General features: G+C 48.7%; 1 protein-coding gene across 1 annotated transcript in view; it reads left to right on the forward strand.

Moving 5' to 3' along the window:
• MSL3 (MSL complex subunit 3) overlaps window positions 1–21,502 on the forward strand; it is a 223,829-nt gene that overhangs the window by 176,166 nt on the left and 26,161 nt on the right. The window contains exon 11 of the mRNA XM_086949003.1: window positions 12,280–12,379. Coding sequence (XP_086805129.1) covers window positions 12,280–12,379 — 100 coding nt within the window. The remainder of the gene's footprint in view (window positions 1–12,279; window positions 12,380–21,502) is intronic.

Below are 21,502 nucleotides of genomic sequence, written 5' to 3' on the forward strand. Positions count from 1 at the left end.
ATCCCCTTGCGGGATCCCTAACAAACTTTGCCAGGAACGTCGCCATTTTAGGGGACAGAGCCCAGGGAACGCTACAGCCCTCTAGATCACAGGGCGCCAACCCAGCACAGCGTTCCCAGCACCAGCACGCCGGCGCTAATTACGACCCCGCAGGGTGTCCACAAAACAGCAAGATACAATCCTTCTCGGGCGTTCAATCTGGGGAAAACCTAAATTTACGACCCCGCAGGGTGTCAGGCCGGGAGGCAGGAGGCACTGGGAGTAACTCGCACAGAAACGCGCCAAACCGCTTCAAAAACGTTCCAAACTCCACCCCATCACTTGGGCTCGTATTACCTCTTTGGAAATCATGGGAAGCTCACCCCCTCTATTAGGGGCTGTCACACCTGCTACCCACGAGTCAAGCCTCCGTGTTCTGTACCTCAACACTCGCTCCTTCATTAGGCACCAGATCGACATCTTCCTCTTATTGACTACCGAGAGTCCGGATATACTCCTACTCTCGGAGACATGGCTTTCGGAAGACTCGCTCCCAGACATTCTGGCAGCGTTACCTCCCGACTACTACATGCTGAATGCCAATCGATCAGGTGGCCGTCAGGGAGGGGGTGTTGCAGCAGTAATCCGGAAAAACCTGCAAATCATCTCTACCTCCTCGCTCATTCTCCCAGCAGTTGATAACCTTGTGATCAACCTGGGCACGAAAGAAGGCGCTGTCACGCTCGTGGTGCTATACCGCCCCCCGTACCCTATGCCTCTTTTTCCCCCTTCTTTTGTTGAACAAATAGCCAACCTCACCACCTCCTCCCCTCATGTAGCCATTTTTGGGGACTTCAACTACTGGTATTCATATCAGGACGCTGGCCCTCAGGCCACTGAGCTTTTCGAGGCCCTTTCGTCCCTTACCCTAAAACAACATATTGACGTCCCCACACACACCGGAGGTCACATTCTCGACCACATCTGGACCCATGGGGTCAAGCTCTCCCATCCGGTGATCACTCCCTGTATCTGGTCCGACCATTTCCTGGTCGACGCCACCCTCACCTTTACTGGCCATATCAGAGCCCCTCCCTCAGAGGACGGCATGGCACGAAAATGGAGGGCTGTAGACACTCAGGTCCTTCTTGACCTCCTCTCGAAATCCCGCCCTTCCCTCACGTCTGACCTTAGCACTGCAAGCTAGCTCATGACATCTCTCACTGGCTTGTCTCGGCTAGCGACATCTTGGCCCCCCTCACCAAATTCCCTCGGTCACGGCACAATCACTCCCATAAGTGGTATAACCCCGATCTTAAAAAGCAACACCTTGAACTCCGCCAACTGGAGCGCAGGTGGAGAAGGGACTATCACACCTCAAGCAGGGAGTCCTACTTGGTCGCGCGCAATAAGTATAAGAAAGCCATCATTGCGGCCAAATCCGCATATATCGCGGAAAGAATTCTCTCTGCACCCATTCAATCCAAAGAAATCTTCAAAGTGATTGGGGAACTCACCACCGACACCAGGACTCTCCCTACCCAGGCCCCTACCCAGGAATCTTGCAATGCCCTTAGCTCCTTTTTTGTTGAAAAAATTGTTATGATTAAGGACTCTATCACCACCCCCTCTCCTGACGCTGTTACTACTCCGGTCCCCCATAACTCTTCCTCACTTCTGCACTTCCCTATTCTTGACTCGACCACCCTAGCAAAACTAGCTACCCGGGTCAAGTCTGGTTCCCCAGACGACTGTTGCCCCCCGTCTATACTGCGAGACATCTGCCTCTCTCTTCCCGAAAGCATTCTTCCATTGCTGAACTCGTCTCTTTCCTCGGGCACGGTGCCTGGCTCTTTTAAGGAGGCCATTCTAGTTCCTCTCTTGAAGAAGCCAGGGGCCGACCCATCGGTCCCAGCCAATTACCGACCTATCTCCCTCCTTCCCTATCTCTCCAAAATCCTGGAAGCCCATGTTACGGCTAGCCTCTCACAGTTTGTCGAAAACTCGAACTTCCTGGAGTCTAACCAAGCCGGTTTCCGACCCGGCCACTCCACGGAGGCAGTCATCTTAGCCGTGCTCGACACTCTGAGAGGCAATGCTGACAAGGGCATTCCCCAGGCCCTGGTCTTGTTAGATCTGTCGGCCGCGTTCGACACGGTGGATCATGACATTCTTATCCGCCGTGTCGAGCAGGCCGGCCTCCAGGGCCCGGCGTTGGCCTGGATCCACTCCTTTCTATCTGGTAGGTCTCAGACGGTCAGTCTGGGGACCTTTCGTGGACCCAAAGTCTCCTCCACTTGCGGTGTCCCCCAGGGTTCTTCTCTGTCCCCCCTCCTTTTCAATCTCTATCTTCGCCCCCTTCTTCTTTCTCTGAGGCAGTGGGACGTCACCGTCTTTAACTACGCTGACGACCTACAACTCATCTTTCCTCTCTCCACCCCTTCTGCTGTCTCTAATTTCCATTCTGTTATGTCTCACATTCTCCTCTGGATGAGCCAAAATCAGCTTAAGCTGAATCCCGGAAAGACAGAGCTCCTTCTTCCTGGCAGGAGCTCCATCTATTGGGGTCCACACTTTTGGCCTTCTGGACTCGGCCCTCCCCCTGTCCCTGTGACATCCGTGAAGAGCTTGGGTGTCATCATTGACTCCGAACTCTCCCTCAAGGCCCAGGTGGGGGCAGTGGTCTCTTCCTGCATGTACCAGATCCGCAGGATCAGGAAGGTTGCTTACCTCCTGTCCCCCGCAGTCCTACTTCAAGTCACTCTGGCCTTAGTCCTTTCCCGTTTGGACTTTTCCAATTCTCTTTATCATGGCCTGCCAAAAACCCTGCTTTACAGGCTACAGGTCGTGCAGAACCAAGCGGCCCCTCTTGTATTTAGGACCCCTAAATGGCAGTCGGCCAAGCCCCTCCTTGCTAAACTGCATTGGCTCCCTATCAATCTCAGGGCAGCCTTCAAGACCGGCTGCCTAGTATTCAAGTCCCTCATTGGCCCTTCACCTAGTTTTCTGAAATCTCTTACCACCCCCTACTGCCCCCCCCGCACTCTCAGATCCTCTCATCTTCACCTCCTGGTCATCCCACCCTTTAAGCTTACAAGGATGGGAGGCCGAAGTTTCTCATATCTTGCCCCTACATTCTGGAATTCTCTTCCCCTTTCTCTCAAATCTGTCACATCACTCATCCTTTTCCGTAAGTCCCTTAAAACCTGGCTTTTCCCCCAATCTGGATAAACTCTAATCTGCCTTTTTCAGTATCCCAATCAGCGCCAGGAAACCTACGGTGATAGTGCGCTTTACAAAAACCTCCTAACATAACATAACTGTCCATGTCCACTACGGAAAAATTCGCCCCCTAGCGGTGGAAAGCGCACAACGCACTAGGGCCAGATCGCGTGAGGAGCGCTAAAAAGCGTCCCGCGATCGCTAAGGGACTCTGAAAGAATGAAAAGGTCAGCGCTTGCCTTACAACCCAAAACGCTACCCACACAGTCCCAAAAATCACAGAGAAGCAAGAAAAACCTCTTAACTTGCTGCTGAGCAGCGAAGAAAGAGGAAGAGGGAGCAGCTGCAAGGCATGATGGGAGCTGCCGGAGTGTGAAGAGCGACAAAGGACTGCCATTATGTCTCTTTTTCTTTCCCTGATGTTCATGGGAAATGTTGTTGTTTGTGGTTTTTTCTTGCTGCTGTGTTTGGCAATAAAGCAAAGGAAGAAAGGCATAATCCGAAGCCTCTGATCCTGCCATAGAATCTGATAGTTAGGAGGACTCGTATCTTTGGAACTCTCTGTGAACTCTTTTCTGGCCTCTTTCACTGACCGATGACTCACGTACTATAGCGTCAAGATACATTGATTATAAAAAAAAAGAATTAATAAAGAAGAGAAAGTTATTATAAAACTCAATTATGGAGTTCTGCACCACACAAACGGCAGGTACTGTTTGAGCCTTGTTGCAGCCTGGCTTACCAGAATGCTCTGAAGGGAATCAATCCAAAGCTATCTTATTAGTGTTCTTTTCTATTCAGGCGGCCAAGGCTGATTCAGATAATGTGGATTCTTCAGCAGATTCTATAGCTTAGGGATCAACTTGGCATATCACTTCTTACTCAGATCTTCAACAGAAAACAATGTGTGCAGGAGCCCCTTAGTCCAGAGATCCCTGGTGTGAGACAGTGAGTTCTGGCCACACAATCTTCCCAGATTGTTCCCTTTTTAGGGCTCGACCTCTGCCAATGCGCAAGCATTGCAGATGTCGAGACATATTATGGCCTATCCAGAGCTTACCCAAAGGGGCGATTTGATGCTGTGCCCGCGAAAAAGCTCGTGCACAGCATCAAAGCCACCAGCCTCCCTCCCACAAGCTGTCCCCAGCGTGAGCTCTGGCATATCTCCTCCCCTAATTATTCACTGCCCACGGCCGGCCGGCACATCAAAGGCTGCTGCTCCCCGTGCGTCTCCCCTTACTCTCCCCTACTATCTAATTATTTTCATACTGATGGCCACTGCTTTAACTTTAAGCACAGCAACAGCTTTAATGTATTTTTAAATTATTTTGTGCGTCTCCCTATTCTTCCCTTCGTTTCTAATTATTTTCATACTGATGGCCGCTGCTTTAACTTTAAGCACAGCAACAGCTTTAATGTATTTTTAAATTATTTTGTGCGTCTCCCCTTACTCTCCCTATTCTTCCCTTCGTTTCTAATTATTTTCATACTGATGGCCGCTGCTTTAACTTTAAGCACAGCAACAGCTTTAATGTATTTTTAAATTATTTTGTGCGTCTCCCTATTCTTCCCTTCGTTTCTAATTATTTTCATACTGATGGCCGCCGCTTTAACTTTAAGCACAGCAACAGCTTTAATGTATTTTTAAATTATTTTGTGCGTCTCCCCTTACTCTCCCTATTCTTCCCTTCGTTTCTAATTATTTTCATACTGATGGCCGCCGCTTTAACTTTAAGCACAGCAACAGCTTTAATGTATTTTTAAATTATTTTGTGCGTCTCCCCTTACTCTCCCTATTCTTCCCTTCGTTTCTAATTATTTTCATACTGATGGCCGCTGCTTTAACTTTAAGCACAGCAACAGCTTTAATGTATTTTTAAATTATTTTGTGCGTCTCCCCTTACTCTCCCTATTCTTCTCTTTGTTTCTAATTATTTTCATACTGATTGCCGTTGCTTTAACTTTAAGAACAGCAACAGCTTTAATGTATTTTTAAATTATTTTCATGCTGAGGGGGATGGTAAATGCTCTGTTCAACAGCCGCACGACTCTCAACTCAAGCGCTTCAGTGCACGCAAAGCTGTTGACAGAAAAGCGAAATCAAGGACATGAGGTGATTTACCAGGGATCACACACTTTGATCGAGTGGGGTAGCCAGGATTGTAAAACACTGGTCTTGTATTGCGCACGACTCTCAACTCAAGCGCTTCAGTGCACGCAAAGCTGTTGACAGAAAAGCGTTTTGAATACATTAGTGAATCAACTAACAAACACCTACAAATAAATAAGTGCATGAAAGAATGACAGGTTAAACGAATCACACAGTGTGCTTCACGCACGCAGTTAAAGCCTCGGTGCCGGCTGGTGATCATGGTTAGAGCAGCGGAGGGACCGATTAAAATTTGGGCACTTTAGTGAAAGATGCTTTTTCAGGAGCCCTTTTGCATAACGTCAAGGCCTCTTTTCAGAAAACAGTATTCAGTTGGATCAAAGTACACAATTAGAAACTGTTCAACTCTGCTGTGTACAAAAGTTTATTGATGTGTTTTTGTGTGCTCTTTCATGTGCACCAGGCGCAAAATGAAAACAGTCTTAGAAGTACAGGAGACATTTTATTTTGTGGCGCAGAGGCACTGTGAATTTACAGCGTCATCAATGCTGCAGACACACAACATATTTACAGGTTTTTTAGGTCAAGCTTGTGCTCATAAGTATGTATCCCGGTCTAACTTTTTGTGTATGCGTATATGTATACTTGTCTCTCTTCGAAAGAAAGTGTTTGTTTTCAGGTATCTGTGGTGACCTCCATTGGTGTGTGTGTTCGTGTTTTTGTTTAGGATGTGATATGTGACTGTAAGTGTGTTTGAGGTCTTCTTTTGCTTGTTTCGACTTGTTGGTAGAGTCACTTAGTAATTTGTAGAGCGAGGAGACAAGCTCCTCCCCGAATGTCTGCCTTTCAATTGAAATGACGTCAGCCCAAGTTAAAATGCAGTCTGGCACTTTGAAATGCCCTCAGTGAAACCTGGAGTCTGCTGAGGCTGCTCCCCTGAGCTCTGTGTACAGAAACCAGGTCGGCCCAGCTGCCCACGTGGGTGTCTGTTTTACCAGACATCTAAGTTCTCGGTCACTCAGCACATACTAGTTACCACACCAATGTCTTTCTTTCTTTCTTTCTTCCTTTCTTCCTTCCTTTTTCTTTCTTCCTTCCATTTCCTTCCTTCCTTCCTTTCTTTTTCTCTCTTTCTTTCTTTTTCTTTCTTTCTATTTGTTTCTTTCTTTCTGTCTTTCCCTTTCTCTCTGTTTTTCTTTCTTTCTTTCTTTCTTTCTTTCTTTCTCTCTTTCTCTCTTTCTTTCTTTCTCTCTTTCTCTCTTTCTCTCTTTCTTGCTTTCTCTTTCTTTCTTTTTTTCTTTCTTTCTTTCTTTCTTTCTTTCTCTCTTTCTTGCTTTCTCTCTTTCTTTCTCTCTTTCTTAGTTTCTCTTTCCCTATGTCTTTCTTTTTATTTATTTCTCTTTCTTTCTCTTTCTTTATTTCCCTTTCCTTCTCTCTTTTTTCCTTTCCCTTTCTCTTTCTTTATTTCCCTTTCCTTCTCTCTTTTTTCCTTTCCCTTTCTCTTTCTTTCCCTTTCCCTTTCTTTCTTTCTTTCTTTCCCTTTCTCTCTTTCTTTCTTTCTCTTGAGTCAATGGGTTTAAAGAGTAGATAAGGGGGTGGGCAGGTGGGATAGAAGTGGTGTCACCACACTGTAAGGCATACTGACGCATGTTTCTATTCCACCAGCTAAATACAGGGTCTTTCCTGCGTTCCAGTCACACACTAGTGGGGTTCAAGCGAAGTTCAGAAAAGTTGCACCCACTCTATCGATCGCCCTCACTCTATCTATCTATCGCCCTCACTCTATCTATCTATCGCCCTCACTCTATCTATCTATCGCCCTCACCTTATCTGTCTATATCGCCCTCCCTCTATCTATCTATTGCCCTCCCTCTATCTATCTATTGCCCTTACTCTATCTAGCTATCGCACTCACTCTATCTATCTATCGCCCTCACTCTATCTATCTATCTATCTATCTATCTATCTATCTATCTATCTATCTATCTACCTCCATCTATCTCCATCTATCTATCGATCTATCTATCGCCCTCCCTCTATCTATCTATCTATTTATCGCTCTCCCTCTATCTATCGCCCTTACTCTATCTATCGCATCACAACAGCATCACTCAGCAGCATCACTCAGGGGCACCTCAACATCACTATGGGCTACCACAGCAGCACTGAACGCCACAGCATCACTCGTCGCCACCACAACATCACTCCGCGCCACCACACCATCAATCTGTGCAACCATTCAACAACAGCTGGTTCAAATATGTTCGCTCAATGTTTCAAGCTTTATTACACATGTCACAAAAAGATGTTACTATTTCACTTCTGTTCTTGGATTTTCGTCACAATAGTATGCACTGACCATAATCTTCACAAAAGTTATTTACAAAAGTTTAAGCTATTGCCATTATAAATTACAATAACTTTTATTTAACCCCTTCGACGCTCATGACGAGCTCAGCTCGTCATGAGTTACGCCTGTCGTACGCTCATGACGAGCTGAGCTCGTCATGAACCGCAGGATTTTTAAAAAGTCAGCGCACAGCGGGAAAACGCGTAGCGCGCATGGGGTTAAGTATTAATTATTTAAAAAAATTAAAAGCCATTGTTATTTGTAATATCAATACATCTAAGTCACGTAAATGCAACACATATTGCATTAGAAATGCGATCGGTGTCGCGAAAGTTATAACTATTGGCATTGTAAATGGCAAAGCTATTAATTTAGCAATTTACAAAAATAACACCTAAATAAAAAAAAATCATTTATAAGACCAATAGCTCAAACTTTCCTAATGCGAGCCCTATTGCATTTTTGATTACTTGGCTTTTGACCTTTTACTGTGGGAGACCCCCGTAATCTGTTACTCACCCATGGTAAACTCATGATAAATGGACTGCATGAGTTTACCTCCAGTGTCCTCCTTTTAGGATGAGGCTGCTGCGACACAGAAAGACTGAGAGGTTCTTGGCTGGTTTCACGTGAACACATGTGCACATGCGTGAGGACTGTACATGGGAGACTCTTGTCAAGCGCAGCCCACAGATGGAACTTTGTAGGATTGGGTATTTACCTTGCGTAGGCCTTATAATGCCTGAGTACACTAACAGGGAAAGTCAGTGTAGTTTACTGTCTTGTCTGCAGTGGCACTCTATTATACATCTATGGGGAGGGCTGCCTTAGAGTGCAGCTTCGCTTTCCTTTAGCCTAAAGAGACGTATCAAATTAGGGTGTAATCTGTAATGGAAAACCAATTCTGCAGGTTCCAATTAGATATCTGTACAGCTTATGGGTCATCCATGAATGTCATATTTCTCTGGCTCCGCATCAGAGCCCAGGCCTTTTGTCACCCTGCTGTGCTACGTTAATTACATTCCTCTCCAGCGGCAGGAAAAAAGGCATCCCAACACAAAGAGAGCAATTAACAGTGCTTCCCTCAGATCCTGAGGCAGAAACGTTTGGGGCGGAATGGTCTTCATCAGTCAACTAGCTGTCACACAAAGGAGGGAACCCAGACTTCTAGAACTAACACAGGAGGGGGCTTCCTTTGAAGATTTGCTGGGAAAGACCCTGGCAGTGAGGTCAAGGAGGGATGGAGCTGAGACCCCCAGAGCAGATGTGACAAGTGATTCCTGGGTGACACCATTTTGAATTGTCCCAGGAGGCTGTGCAGGGAGGTTGGGACAGGGGTGATGTGGCACACCACAATCGGCCAGAGGTGCCTCGCTGCTAGACCGCCCCACAACCCACTTAGAATTTCCGTTGCAGGAGGAAGAGCTGTCTTGGTTGGCATTTTCTGCTGAACACTGGGACTGGAGGCAGCCGCCATGGCCAATGGGGAGGAAGAACCTCCTGATGCCACCTGGACTAAGGACTCTGACTTCAGTTGACCCCAGGACCAGTGGGGCTGTTCCCCACCTGGACCAGGGAAGCTGGTCCCCTTACACTTGCTGAGGATGAGTTGGGGTAAGGACTGGGCTCCTGCACCAAGGATGAGAGAGGCCTAGAGGAAACCAAAGCGAAATGCTGGTGCATGGAGCCAGTGAATAAATCTCCCTGTAAAGTTTGTTGACTTTGAAGCCAGAAGGACTAAAGAAAGTGGTCCAAGTTTTCCTCCTGGCGTTATCCCTAGAAACTTCTAGGGTTCGCCCCAGGAGGAAAACAACATTAAGCCAAATGGTGCAACAGAGTCGAGATATCAACCTGCAGAGAATTTGACCTTTAAATTTGTCCCCCCTCCCCTTCCCCTGCGAGGCATGGAGCATATCGAGCTCTTCTGCCCAGCAGATCTAAACCCCTAGCCTGGGGGTCACTATGAGGAGAATCCTGATAATTGAGCCGGGAGGAGGCATGCTTGGTTATTCAGCTCCCCCCCAAACATCTAGAGGGCTAGGGAACCCTTTACCCATGCAGATCTATTTATTGAGGGGCCCAAAATCCCACTCTGGTCACCCGATGGCTAGAAAAGCAGGATCACGCTTACCCGCACAAGGAGAGTACATGCGGTGGGGTCCAGAACCCCATCCGTCGGCTCCGAGATGAGAAGGGGGAGGTGGAGTCGGATGACCGCCACGAGTCACTGCCCCTTCCCTGCAGGAACGGGCAGGGCATGCCAGGGCAACCTACTTTTGTAGCAGCACAAAGGAGGGCTGCGCGGGCGGGTAGCTTGTGGGGGCAGTCAGGGTTAGGCTCCCTGGGCTAGTCAGGGTTAGGCTCCCTGGGCTACCCCCTATCTTGGAGTCAGTACTGGGTGCCCTAATGGAACCGGTCATCCCCACAGAAAAGAAAAGGGCCGCACGAGGGGAGGGGAAAATGAAAAACAAAAGCAACGGCTCTCCCCATTACAGCGGGAGATCCGCTAATTAAGAATTCATGAGCTTTGAGATAGCGCCCCATAATTCCCTGAGGGCTTGTTCATTTAGCTTTGTTTTTGCCTCTGTGGTGGCCACCACACAACGAAGTTCAAACTGGCAGGTCGAGTTGCAGGAGTGGCGCCCCCTCCGTCCCTTTGTCCCCCCCTTCACTCCCCTCCCAATAAAAAGGATTTAAGGAGCCTCCCAAACTAAGTGTGGTGGGACTCAGAAAAGATGACACCACAGGGTTTTCCCTGGAGTTTAGGCACACTCCTAGCTTGAGCATGTGCTCTTCAGCTGGAAAGGCAGCGCCCGCTAGGGGCGAAGTCTTTGGCTGCAAGTGCTGTAGCCAAAAAAGTGTTCAAAAAGTGTACATGTTGTTGGAGCGCCCTCTAGTCCTTCTGGCCCCCTCTGGTGCGACTTTGGACCCCTTGGGCCCCTGAGGTTGCTTTTCTTGTACCCATACAAGTTGAGGCTTCCGCTCCACACCAAGTTCCATGCTAGTTTCTTCCACATCAGCGCAGATGTCAAATTTTCTGGCACCGGCCTGAGATTAAATTCCTGCACTGGTCTCCTATCCCAAGCTGACATCAGCCCCTATCCAGGCCTATGTCCTGCTACATCACAAAGGCACTAGCACTCTCAATGCAAATAGCCACTAATCAGAGGCCTCTGCCGTCACCAATACTATTAAAGTTAGAAGTTGTTCTTGGATCCAATTCTAATGTGGTTCAGAATGTATCTAATATTCCTCGTGTTACTGATGATGGTAATGAGGAGGGGGCCGATAATTTACTCTGTCATTAGTGTGATGATGGCTTATATTTATGCTAAAAAAAATCCCACTGGGTTAAACGGATCCATTGAGGTGGAGCTAGTCTCATCACCTGGGCCAGAAACAGAGAAAAGAAGCCCTTTTAGAGTAGTGCCATGAAGGGCAGGCAAAGTCTTGCTATTGCCCACTATTGAATCACAGGCAAATTTGCCCACTAAAGTTCTGCCACCTGGGCCATCTTCAGCTAAACCAGTCCTGCCATTAGTTTAATCCCTCACTGACATTTTGATAGCTACCTGGGCTAGACAATTCTCTGGTCCTCTGGTTAAACAACCTGTGGCTCCAGTGACCCGGATTTCCTGACCAACAATCCTACACATGAAATTCTGGTGCTTGAGTCTTTGACAAGTTAGGTGATTGCAAACTGTAGTCAAAATGAATTCATGCTCTCGGATAGAAAATATTTTCCTCCTCCAGCTTGGCCCTCAGATCTCCTAATGCACCTTGTCATTTGGGTAGGTTCACCGATGCTTTGTTAGACATGGACAGTAAGATCTTGCCAGCTGCCCCAGAAGATCTCAGGACCTAGTGACCCACACAGTACAACATGCTTAGGTAGGGCTATTGGCACCTGTTTCGTGCATAGAAGGCACACCTGCAACCAGGTTTTCAGAAGACATTCAAGAGTAATGGACGTGTCGTTTTGAGAGAAAGTTGGTTCAGTGCTATTACGATTTGAGGAACATTGCACCATAGCAGAATAATCGGAAAATACTGCCACGCTCACTCTGTAATGACCTTCACCTCTAACTCATGAATCAATTAATAACTACTGCACGTTTATGAGGATACTGAAACTCTACCTTTTGGGTTGAGTTTTTCACCTGGCCTTAGTTGAACCTAGTTCCTTGCACCATGATGCTTTTAGTCCAACTTTTGTGTTTTGTAGGTGTTCAGTTTATTTTTTCATATGTACGTTCTCATTTCACATTGTTCTTCATTCGCATTAATTATTTTTTTGTCACTTTTTACCTCCAAAGCAGTTTTACAAGGTTTGTGCATAGTCAATCATTGAGCCCTTGGTATGCGCTGCTTCTGTCACATAGGTGTAAGGAATAAGGGAACAACCCAAGACATTCTAAAATTGTTTTTTCAAGTATTCTTTTTAGGAGAGTTGAGTAAAAGCCAAGAGGTTATATCACTCTATACAAGGCACTCTACTCTTCTGATTTATTTTAGAACCACTGTGCAGTATATGATTGATGAAAAATCTTCTTTAACGTAATTAGAAACAACATTTAACTTAATTTTTCTAATGTGAGTCTATTCATGTTTGGTACAGGTATTGTCTTGGAAACTGATGCCAGAAAACTATGCAAACAGTGATCAACCACCTCCTCCATCTTACATCTATGGGTCACAACATTTGTTGAGGTTGTTTGGTAAGAAATGGCAATAGTTTTATATTACGGTACTGAAAAATGTATATTCATTTACTTAAATATGTCAGTTACTGCTATGGTTAGGTAGAAAGTCGTAATCAAATAAGGGAATACACACTTCTGAAACAGATGTTTTGTGGCAAGAGAGGTTTTTAAGAAAGTTGCTTTGGTCCATGATTGGAAACAAATGGATACATATTAAAAACAGTCTCAAGGAATGATGTGCAAAACATGCACTGATTACTGGTTTGGCCACGTGCTGATAGTTTTTTGTTCATTTTTTGTTGACTGGCTCAGAAATGTAATTGTAAGCCTATTCTTTACCTACGAGTGGCTTTCACCTCTTCATGTGCATTCATATTCTTCACAAATCAGCGGCTCAGATTCATTTTCATTGTTTCTTTTATTGGTTTCCCTTTTTAAGTAAGTTTCATCCTGTATGAGATTTTTACATAGATTGTCAGTTGTATGAGGGTGGGAACTTCAAAGGCTACATTAATAGATTTGTGGACATTTCACGACGGGGCATACTCTGGACACATGTGTTTGCCCCATGTTGATTGCTGGGTTTTTTCCTTTCTTTTTTCAGTGTTGGGGGGACGTTGGCCCCAGCCCAAGTGCACCTGCTTCCCTCTCCACTGTGTCCATAGGTATTTTGCCACCTACAATTGCAGCAGTGGTTAACTAAGCTCTGCAGCAGGCGTGAAATTTCCTTCTGTATAATAAACACAGGCTTAAATCTGTACACCACTTTAATATAGGCCATTATCATGTCTATAAAGATTGAGCATATCATAAACAAAGGGGAGAGGAAGAGGTGAAAAGAGAGGACTCTTCCTCCAGACTAAGTAAATGCAACCAAAAGGAGTCCCCCCAAGTGGAAGAAAAAATAAACAATACTAGCGAAAAAGGACGCCAACCTTGTTGTAAAAGGAAAGAAGTTTTGCTTTTTTAGTAACCCTCACCCACCAGAGTTACCCTTTGGTGGCATGCTTCATCATGGGGTCCATCCCTGACCTGCTAAGGAGAGGGGCGTGCTGGGACCTGTGACTACACGAGAGCACTAAATTAGTAATGTTCCTATGCTGATAGAGATGATTTATGAAATGGGTTAAGGAATATATACAAAGAAGACTTAAATATACCTATCTAGTGGAAGAAAGATAATTGTATTCGCTTCCTTGGCTGATATGGTTAAAAAATAGGGATGACTGGAAACTACTAATGAATCTGACCCTTGGTTTCCCTACTCTGGTCGACTAGTTTCAAGCCTTACCCCAAGGCTTTTCTTCAGGACCATAGGGAATGATACCACTCCTATACTTATTTCATTACTCGTTAAATAGCACAGGTAATGATGTACAATATGTAAATAGGAAATCAGTAATATACAGCACCAAATAAGTCTGTTCTCACAGTGTCAAAATTATATATATGACCCCAATAGGCCTCATGAGTTCAATATGGGAAGAAGGGACACTTGTAGTCAGAATTTCGTCAAGGCTACCCCCTCACTGGGGATGGAACCGGTTCACCCGGAAATCCGCAGCTAAGGAGTGGCCAAGAGTATGCCCAGGCGTGGGTCCCTTGCTCGCTGTGCCACTGAATTCAAGCTATCCTGGCTGATGATAGGTGAAACCCTAAAACCGTCCCAAGATGCTTGTTTCTGGTCCAGGGAGGACCTGGCTTGGAAGTTCAGGATGGACTGTTCCCATGAGGAGCAGGGTCAAGACCGGTTTGCATATGACTGGGTCCAAACTGGGGTTTCAAAGTGAGCAAATGAACACTGGCTTAAACCCAGATCTGTTGACTGGGGTGAGTGGTTGAACATTTTTTAGCACTCCGTCCATCATCTTGTTGTGGTTCCCAGGAAGAACTAATCAGCAGCCTCGGTCAACGAAAGTCCTCATAGAATATATTAAGGTAAAACTGTCTCCTTCCGCCTCACTTCAGTGTCTGAATCCCCAGCTTCCTCCACAGGAATGCAGGCAGTACACTTCTGCTGTCTGGGGAATGTGTCCTCAGCCTTCATTTTGTGCTTTGCCAAATCAGGGGTGTCTAAAATGAATCCCACTGGCTTCATTATGCAGGCTACTACTGTACATATGCAAAATGCACGTTACATATCCATTCACAAGCACTCAACATACACTCAGGATGTCAGCACAAGGTTCAGAGCATTCACATAAAAGTAGTTCTGTAGTAGGGGATCTCTGTGTATAGTCATAATCTAGAGAATAGTCCCGTCCATGTGCGTGGACCCCGGCAATCAAAAATAATCTCTTAAGTTGTCAAAATAATGCAGAAACTGCAAAGACACTTAAGAGAGAATTTAAAGACAAATAATGCAGCCTATATCCACAGGCTACACTGTCCAGTACTTCAACTAGAAATTCCACCAAAATTCACCACACACAGTACAGCCTGCTAGTTTCTACCATAGAGAAACCTGCCTCCCCCAGTCAAAGACTCAGGAATGATAGAGAGGAAGGCAGGGACAGACAAGCCCCATAGGCTGCCATTATGTGGCTTAAATAGGATACTGTGCCTTTAAGAGAACTTTCCAGAACTTCTCCCAGTATCCCAGAATGCATAGCAGGTCCCTCTTACTTCAGTTCTTTTTTCCGGCTCCTGCTTACAGGACCCTGGCATTGAGCTCTCCCTTTCTCAAGGGTTTATTGGAATTGTTTTTGCACTTTTGAATTTTAAAAGTGTTACAGTTTATTTCTTCCTCTCCCTTTTGTGCTGTTTTTAGGTGTTTTGGGGCTCCAAGATGCCTGGCCTTTTTGTGAAGTGCCCAGCATGTGAGAGGAAGAAGGCCAAGAGTGATCCCCATGAGGTCTGCATCGTGTGCCTTCCGGAAGATCATGTCCCTGAGGAGTGTGTAATCTGCCAGCAGCTTTCTGCTCGGACCTTGAGGGACAGATTGAAGATCAGGCTGGCTGGCCTGGAGGATAGGCGTCTGCGGGCTGCAGGTGGGTCTGGGCAGCCTGGGAAGGTTCCCTCTGCCTCTGCTGAGGCCCCCGGGGGGCTCCCCGGGGGCAGGAAGTCCAGCAATCGGTCCCATTCTCCGTCGACGTCGATGGCATTGACGACGGCGTCGAGAGGGATGACGACGGCGTGCTCCCCTTCTCCCCGGGGCTCCGGGTCGAGACGGCGTGATGGCTCGACGGCGAAGGAGAAGCCGACGTCGAAGTCGACGTCATAGTCTTCGTCAACGTCGAGATCTTCCTACCGTCGACGAAGGCACAGTGACGTGTATCGACGCTCGCCGTCGAAGCGGCGCCGACGCTCGCCGTTGAGGCGACACCGTCGGTCGTCGTCGAGGCGACACCGTCGATCGCCGTCAAGGCGTCACCGCCGATCGACGTCGAGGGGCTCCTCGACGTCGGGAACATCAAGACGGCGGCGCTCGTCGTCGAGGGCGGGCCGCCCGACGTCGAGAGGACGACGGGAGAAGTCGCGAAAGAGGAGGTCGACGTCGAGGAGTCGGCGTTCGACGCCGAGGAGAAGAGGGTCGACGCCGAGGAGACGGCGTTCGACGCCGGAGTCCAGGAGACGTCATTCGACGCCGGAGAAGCGTCGTTCTGCGTCCAGCAGACAGCGGTCAGCGTCGAGGAGTAGGTCACCCTCTCCAAAACGGCGGAAAAGGGACTCTAGTCCCAGGAGTCACGCTGCTTCCAGTGGAGGTCGCAAGAGGAAGAGGTCGCCTGCTGATGGGGATGGCTCTCCGCACCCCTCGCCTAAGGGATCACCGGGCTCGGTGTACGAGGAAGTGTACACTCCGTCTCGGCCCAGGACTCCTACTCCTCCCCCCGTGCCTAAGGAGGACCCTCCACCCAAACCACCGCTGCCTTCAGGGGAGCCTTCTCCACCTCCGATCCCTCCGCATGGGCCCACACCGCAGCCGGAGGTTCCTCCGCCGAGGTCCACTTCCCTGCCGTCCCTGCCTGTTCCTCCTAAGGGGACTCCGAAACCAAAACCCCGGGAGGAACCGAAGAAACCCCGTGATGAACCACGGAAGACCCCTCCACGTAAACCAAAGGAGCGCCCACGAGCTGGCAGGTCTCGCTCTCGCTCTGGGCGGAAGGAGAGATCGCGGCACAGATCGTCCACGCGATCGAGGCACCGCCATAGGAGGCGCGAATCTCGCTCACACACGAGGTCCTCTGGGACCAGGGATTATTCACCTACCCTATCGGGGTCACCGGACACCAGAGTGTCCCCGATAGATGACCTGGTAGCCTTTCAGGACGTCCTGTTGAGGGGCGCGGCGAAGCTAGGCATATCCCTGACAGTGCCTACGCCAAAGACGTCGGTCATTTTCGAGACTCTACATCAGAAGCATCTGTCTCGTCCTCTCCTGCCCCTGGTGCCGGGCCTGGAAGAACCGGCTATGGCTCTGTTTCTCACCCCGGCGGTGACGAGGGCGGCTCCGTCGAGATTACTAAAGAAGTACTGGGCTCCCGACTCGGATCCGGCCTTTTTGAGAGCTGAGCCCCCGCCTGACTCCGTCATCGTCGCGGCGGCCCGCAAGCAGCATGCCACCACCCCGACCTCCACGGTCCCCCCGGACAAGGAATCTCGGTGGATGGATTCGGCGGGGAGAAAAGTCTGTGGAACTTCCGCTACCTCCATGAAAGCGGCGAGTGCCACGGCTTTGTTGGGACGCTACGACCGCGCCCTCTGGGACTCCCTTGAGCGCTTTGCGGAGCATTTGCCCCGGGAGCAGCGTGAAGACTTCATGGAAGTCCTGAGTGAGGGGATGCTGGTGGCCAACCAGATAATCAGCGCAGCTGCGGACTCTTCCCTGTTGGCGGCTCACGGATTTTGCCACGGGATCAACCAACGGCGCCACGCTTGGCTCCGGCTTACGTCCCTGAAACCGGACGCACAGCAGAGGGTAGCCAATCTAACGTTCTCAGGTGAGACCCTCTTCGGGAAGCATGCGGATGATGAAATGGCCCGCATGAAGGCGGAGGCCGAAACGCTGACGGCTGTGGGCCTGGAGAAGCCCAAAGAGACCAAGAAGCAGTACCGCCCCTTCCAACGGCGGTTCGGCGGACAAGGCCGTGGACGAGGACAGGCTTCGGGGCACTCGCAACAGCAGCAGCCGTTCCGTAAGCCGTTCCAGAAGCGGCAGAAGGGCAGGGGAGGCCAGCAGTCGGCTCCGGCGCCCAAGGCCCTAGGAACTTACTTCCCCCGGATCCGTTACCCACTCCGGTAGGGGGAAGCATTCAACTTTTTCTGGCAGAGTGGAGAAAAATTACTCAGGACAAGTGGGTGCTGAATATTGTTTGCAATGGATACAGTCTTCGGTTCACCAGCCCTCCTCCGGCTATTCCCCCGGTCGGCTCGCAGTTTCAGCTGCGCGAGCTTCAGGCGGAAGCGGATGTCCTGTTAAGGAAAAGGGCGATAGAAGATGTACCTCTGTCTCAGAGAGGAAGAGGTCTGTACTCCCGGTTCTTTCTGGTTCGCAAGAAGGACAAGAACGAGTTCAGGCCCATTCTGGATTTGCGACAGGCGAACAAATGGATTCGCAGAGAAAAGTTCCGCATGCTGTCGTTGCATCAGATTTTTCCTCAGTTGCAACAGGGAGACTGGCTTTGCGCTATACACCTACAGGATGCTTACTTCCATGTGCCCATTGCACACAAGCACAGGAAGTTCCTGCGGTTCCAAGTCGGCACCAATCACTATCAATACACAGTACTCCCATTCGGACTGAAGTCTGCGCCGAGAACGTTCTCGAAGTGCATGGCGGTGGTAGCAGCACACCTGAGGAAGAACAAGGTGTTCGTCTACCCTTACCTGGACGATTGGTTGATCAAGGCATCCTCCTTCTCGGAAGCACGAGCACACTTCCAGAAGACGTGCGTTCTCCTGAACAAGCTGGGGCTGCACATCAACATGGCCAAGTCTGTCCCGACTCCGGTCCAATGCATACAGTACTTGGGAGCCTCCATCAATACGCTGTCAGCAAGCGTGTCTCCTTCGGAAGAGCGACGATTATCACTCCTTCGGAAGGCTCAGGCTCTTATGACGACTCCATCTACAACAGTGAGGACGGTGTCTTCTCTACTGGGATCGATGGCCTCTTGTATCTTCCTGACGCCACACGCACGGCTGCACATGAGACCGTTGCAGGAGTGCTTGGAGGACCAGTGGGATCAGAGGAAAGGATCTTGGGACGACAAGATTCGACTGTCGCTGCATGCTCTTCAGTCTCTGAAGTGGTGGTGTTCGGCGGAGAATCTCCTCAGAGGGGTTCCCTTTCACAAGGACATTCCCACGCAGACTGTCGTGACGGATGCGTCTCTTCTGGGATGGGGAACGCACTCCGGGACTCTACAGATTCAGGGCACGTGGTCACCGATGGAGGCCACGTATCACATCAATTTCCTGGAACTCAGGGCTGTTCACTTGGCGCTGAAGGCCTTTCTTCCGTCCTTCCAGACCAACTCTCTGCTTGTACAGACGGACAATACCACCACGATGTATTACCTCAACAAGCAGGGGGGCTCGAGATCGCGCACCCTGTCGCAGGAGGCGCAGACGATCTGGCACTGGCTCCTGGCCAGAGGACTGACGATAACGGCCACCCATCTACCAGGTGTGCAGAATGTTCAGGCAGACGCACTGAGCAGACAGCTGCAGGAAAACCACGAATGGGTCATAAACGACGAAGTACTAGAAGTCTTCGCAAGGTGGGGAACTCCAGACGTAGATTTGTTCGCCACCGCCGAAAACAGCAAGTGCAGAGACTTCGCCTCCAGATACTTCCAACAAGGGACTATGGGGAATGCGTTATGGATCAACTGGAGGAACAACTTTCTGTACGCCTTTCCTCCCATTCCCCTGATTCCGGCGGTGCTCATCAAGCTGGCCCGGTCCAGAGCTCGGATGATACTCATCGCCCCGGAGTGGCCCAGGCAGTGGTGGTTCACGGACCTACTTCACCGGTCTCTCCTTCCTCACATTCGGTTGCCGTGCAGGCCGGACCTTCTCACGAAGTTCGGGGGACGGATGTTACACCCCAACCTCTCGTCGTTGAGTTTGGCGGCATGGCTCCTGAGATAGTGCAATATGGCCATCTGAATCTGCCCGAGGATTGCATGGACATACTGAAGGAGTCTAAGAGACCTTCCACTCGGACTTCATATGCTTACAAGTGGAAGAGGTTTTGTATCTGGTGCCAGTCTAAGAACCATGATCCTACGACCTGCAAGGAAGATGTCATCCTTCCTTACCTTTTACATTTGGCGCAGTCTGGCCTTAATGTCCATTCCATTAAGGTTCATCTTGCTGCATTGACTGCCTACAGGAAATGCCCTTCACAGACTTCCCTTTTCCAGATCCCTGTGATCAAAGACTTTCTGGAAGGTTTGAAGAAAGTATTCCCTCCTGTCAGGCTTCCCTCGCCTTCATGGGAATTAAATGTGGTGCTGTCCAGATTGATGAAGGAGCCTTTTGAACCTATTCATAAGGCTTCGTTGCAGCACCTGTCCTGGAAGGCGGCGTTCCTCGTGGCCATTACATCGGCCCGCAGGGTGAGTGAAATTCAGGCGTTGTGTTGTAATGAACCTTATACTGTATTTCATGCTGCTAAGGTTGTTATGCGTACTCACCCTAAATTTCTTCCCAAGGTTATTTCTGATTTTCATGTCAACCAGACTATAACTTTACCTACGTTTTTTCAGAACCCTTCATCCCCAGCGGAGAGGTCTCTCCATTCCCTGGATGTTAGGAGGGTGTTGAAATTTTATCTGGTTAAAACCAAGGATATTCGTAGGTCTGACCAGTTGTTCATCAATTATGGGTCGGTCAGGACGGGTCTTGCGACCTCGAAGCAGTCCATCTCTAGGTGGATTGTGTCCTGCATACAATTGTGTTACCAAAAGGCTAATAAGACCTTAGGAGGTAAGCCTAAGGCTCATTCCACCAGGGGCAAAGCTGCCACGACAGCTCTGCTCCGTAACGTGCCGATTGCTGAAATATGCAAGGCAGCCACTTGGAAGTCGGTTCATACCTTTGCTAAGCATTACTGCCTGGACACTGACGCCAGGGCAGACGCTCAGGTTGGCCAGGCTTCGCTGCGGAATTTGTTCGCACAGTAGTGGCGTTATGTATTTATTCTCCTCCGCCGCTTTGGTGTGGGTATGGGCTTGCCATTCTATTCACTAGATTATGAATATACACAGAGATCCCCTACTACAGAAGGAGTAGTTTCTGTCCTGTAACTCCAGTTCTGTAGTAGGGGTATCTCTGTTATAGTCATAAGCGCCCGCCCTCCTCCCCGGTGGAGATTTTTTCATCATACAAGAATGCGACAGGTCTGGCGTGCTTCGCCTTCAAAAAGAACTGAAGTAAGAGGGACCTGCTATGCATTCTGGGATACTGGGAGAAGTTCTGGAAAGTTCTCTTAAAGGCACAGTATCCTATTTAAGCCACATAATGGCAGCCTATGGGGCTTGTCTGTCCCTGCCTTCCTCTCTATCATTCCTGAGTCTTTGACTGAGGGAGGCAGGTTTCTCTATGGTAGAAACTAGCAGGCTGTACTGTGTGTGGTGAATTTTGGTGGAATTTCTAGTTGAAGTACTGGACAGTGTAGCCTGTGGATATAGGCTGCATTATTTGTCTTTAAATTCTCTCTTAAGTGTCTTTGCAGTTTCTGCATTATTTTGACAACTTAAGAGATTATTTTTGATTGCCGGGGTCCACGCACATGGGCGGGACTATTCACTAGATTATGACTATAACAGAGATACCCCTACTACAGAACTGGAGTTACAGGACAGAAACTACTCCTACTTTATACAAAGTCGGCCAGTAGGCATGCTATCCTGCAAAGATTAAAACAATCTAATCACTCTATCAATCTTAAATCACAGTATGCTGCCACAACCGCTCTATGTGCTGTACCCATGATAAGGGCAGTAGTTCTCTGTCCAACATGAGAGCACAAGTGGTGCATACTCACAAAGTAACAGGGCAGGTCCAGGTCCTCGAATAGTCAGGGACAGGCCTAGATCTGTGTTCTCCGGCAGAGATTAAACACTGGGGAAGAAAATGGCCCTCGCTCCCGCTCCCCAAATGGAAATTGGCTCTCACCGAACACCCACC

This window comes from Lissotriton vulgaris, unplaced genomic scaffold (genome assembly GCF_964263255.1).
Source record: "Lissotriton vulgaris unplaced genomic scaffold, aLisVul1.2 SCAFFOLD_1028, whole genome shotgun sequence".
In the NCBI taxonomy this organism is placed as follows: domain Eukaryota; kingdom Metazoa; phylum Chordata; class Amphibia; order Caudata; family Salamandridae; genus Lissotriton; species Lissotriton vulgaris.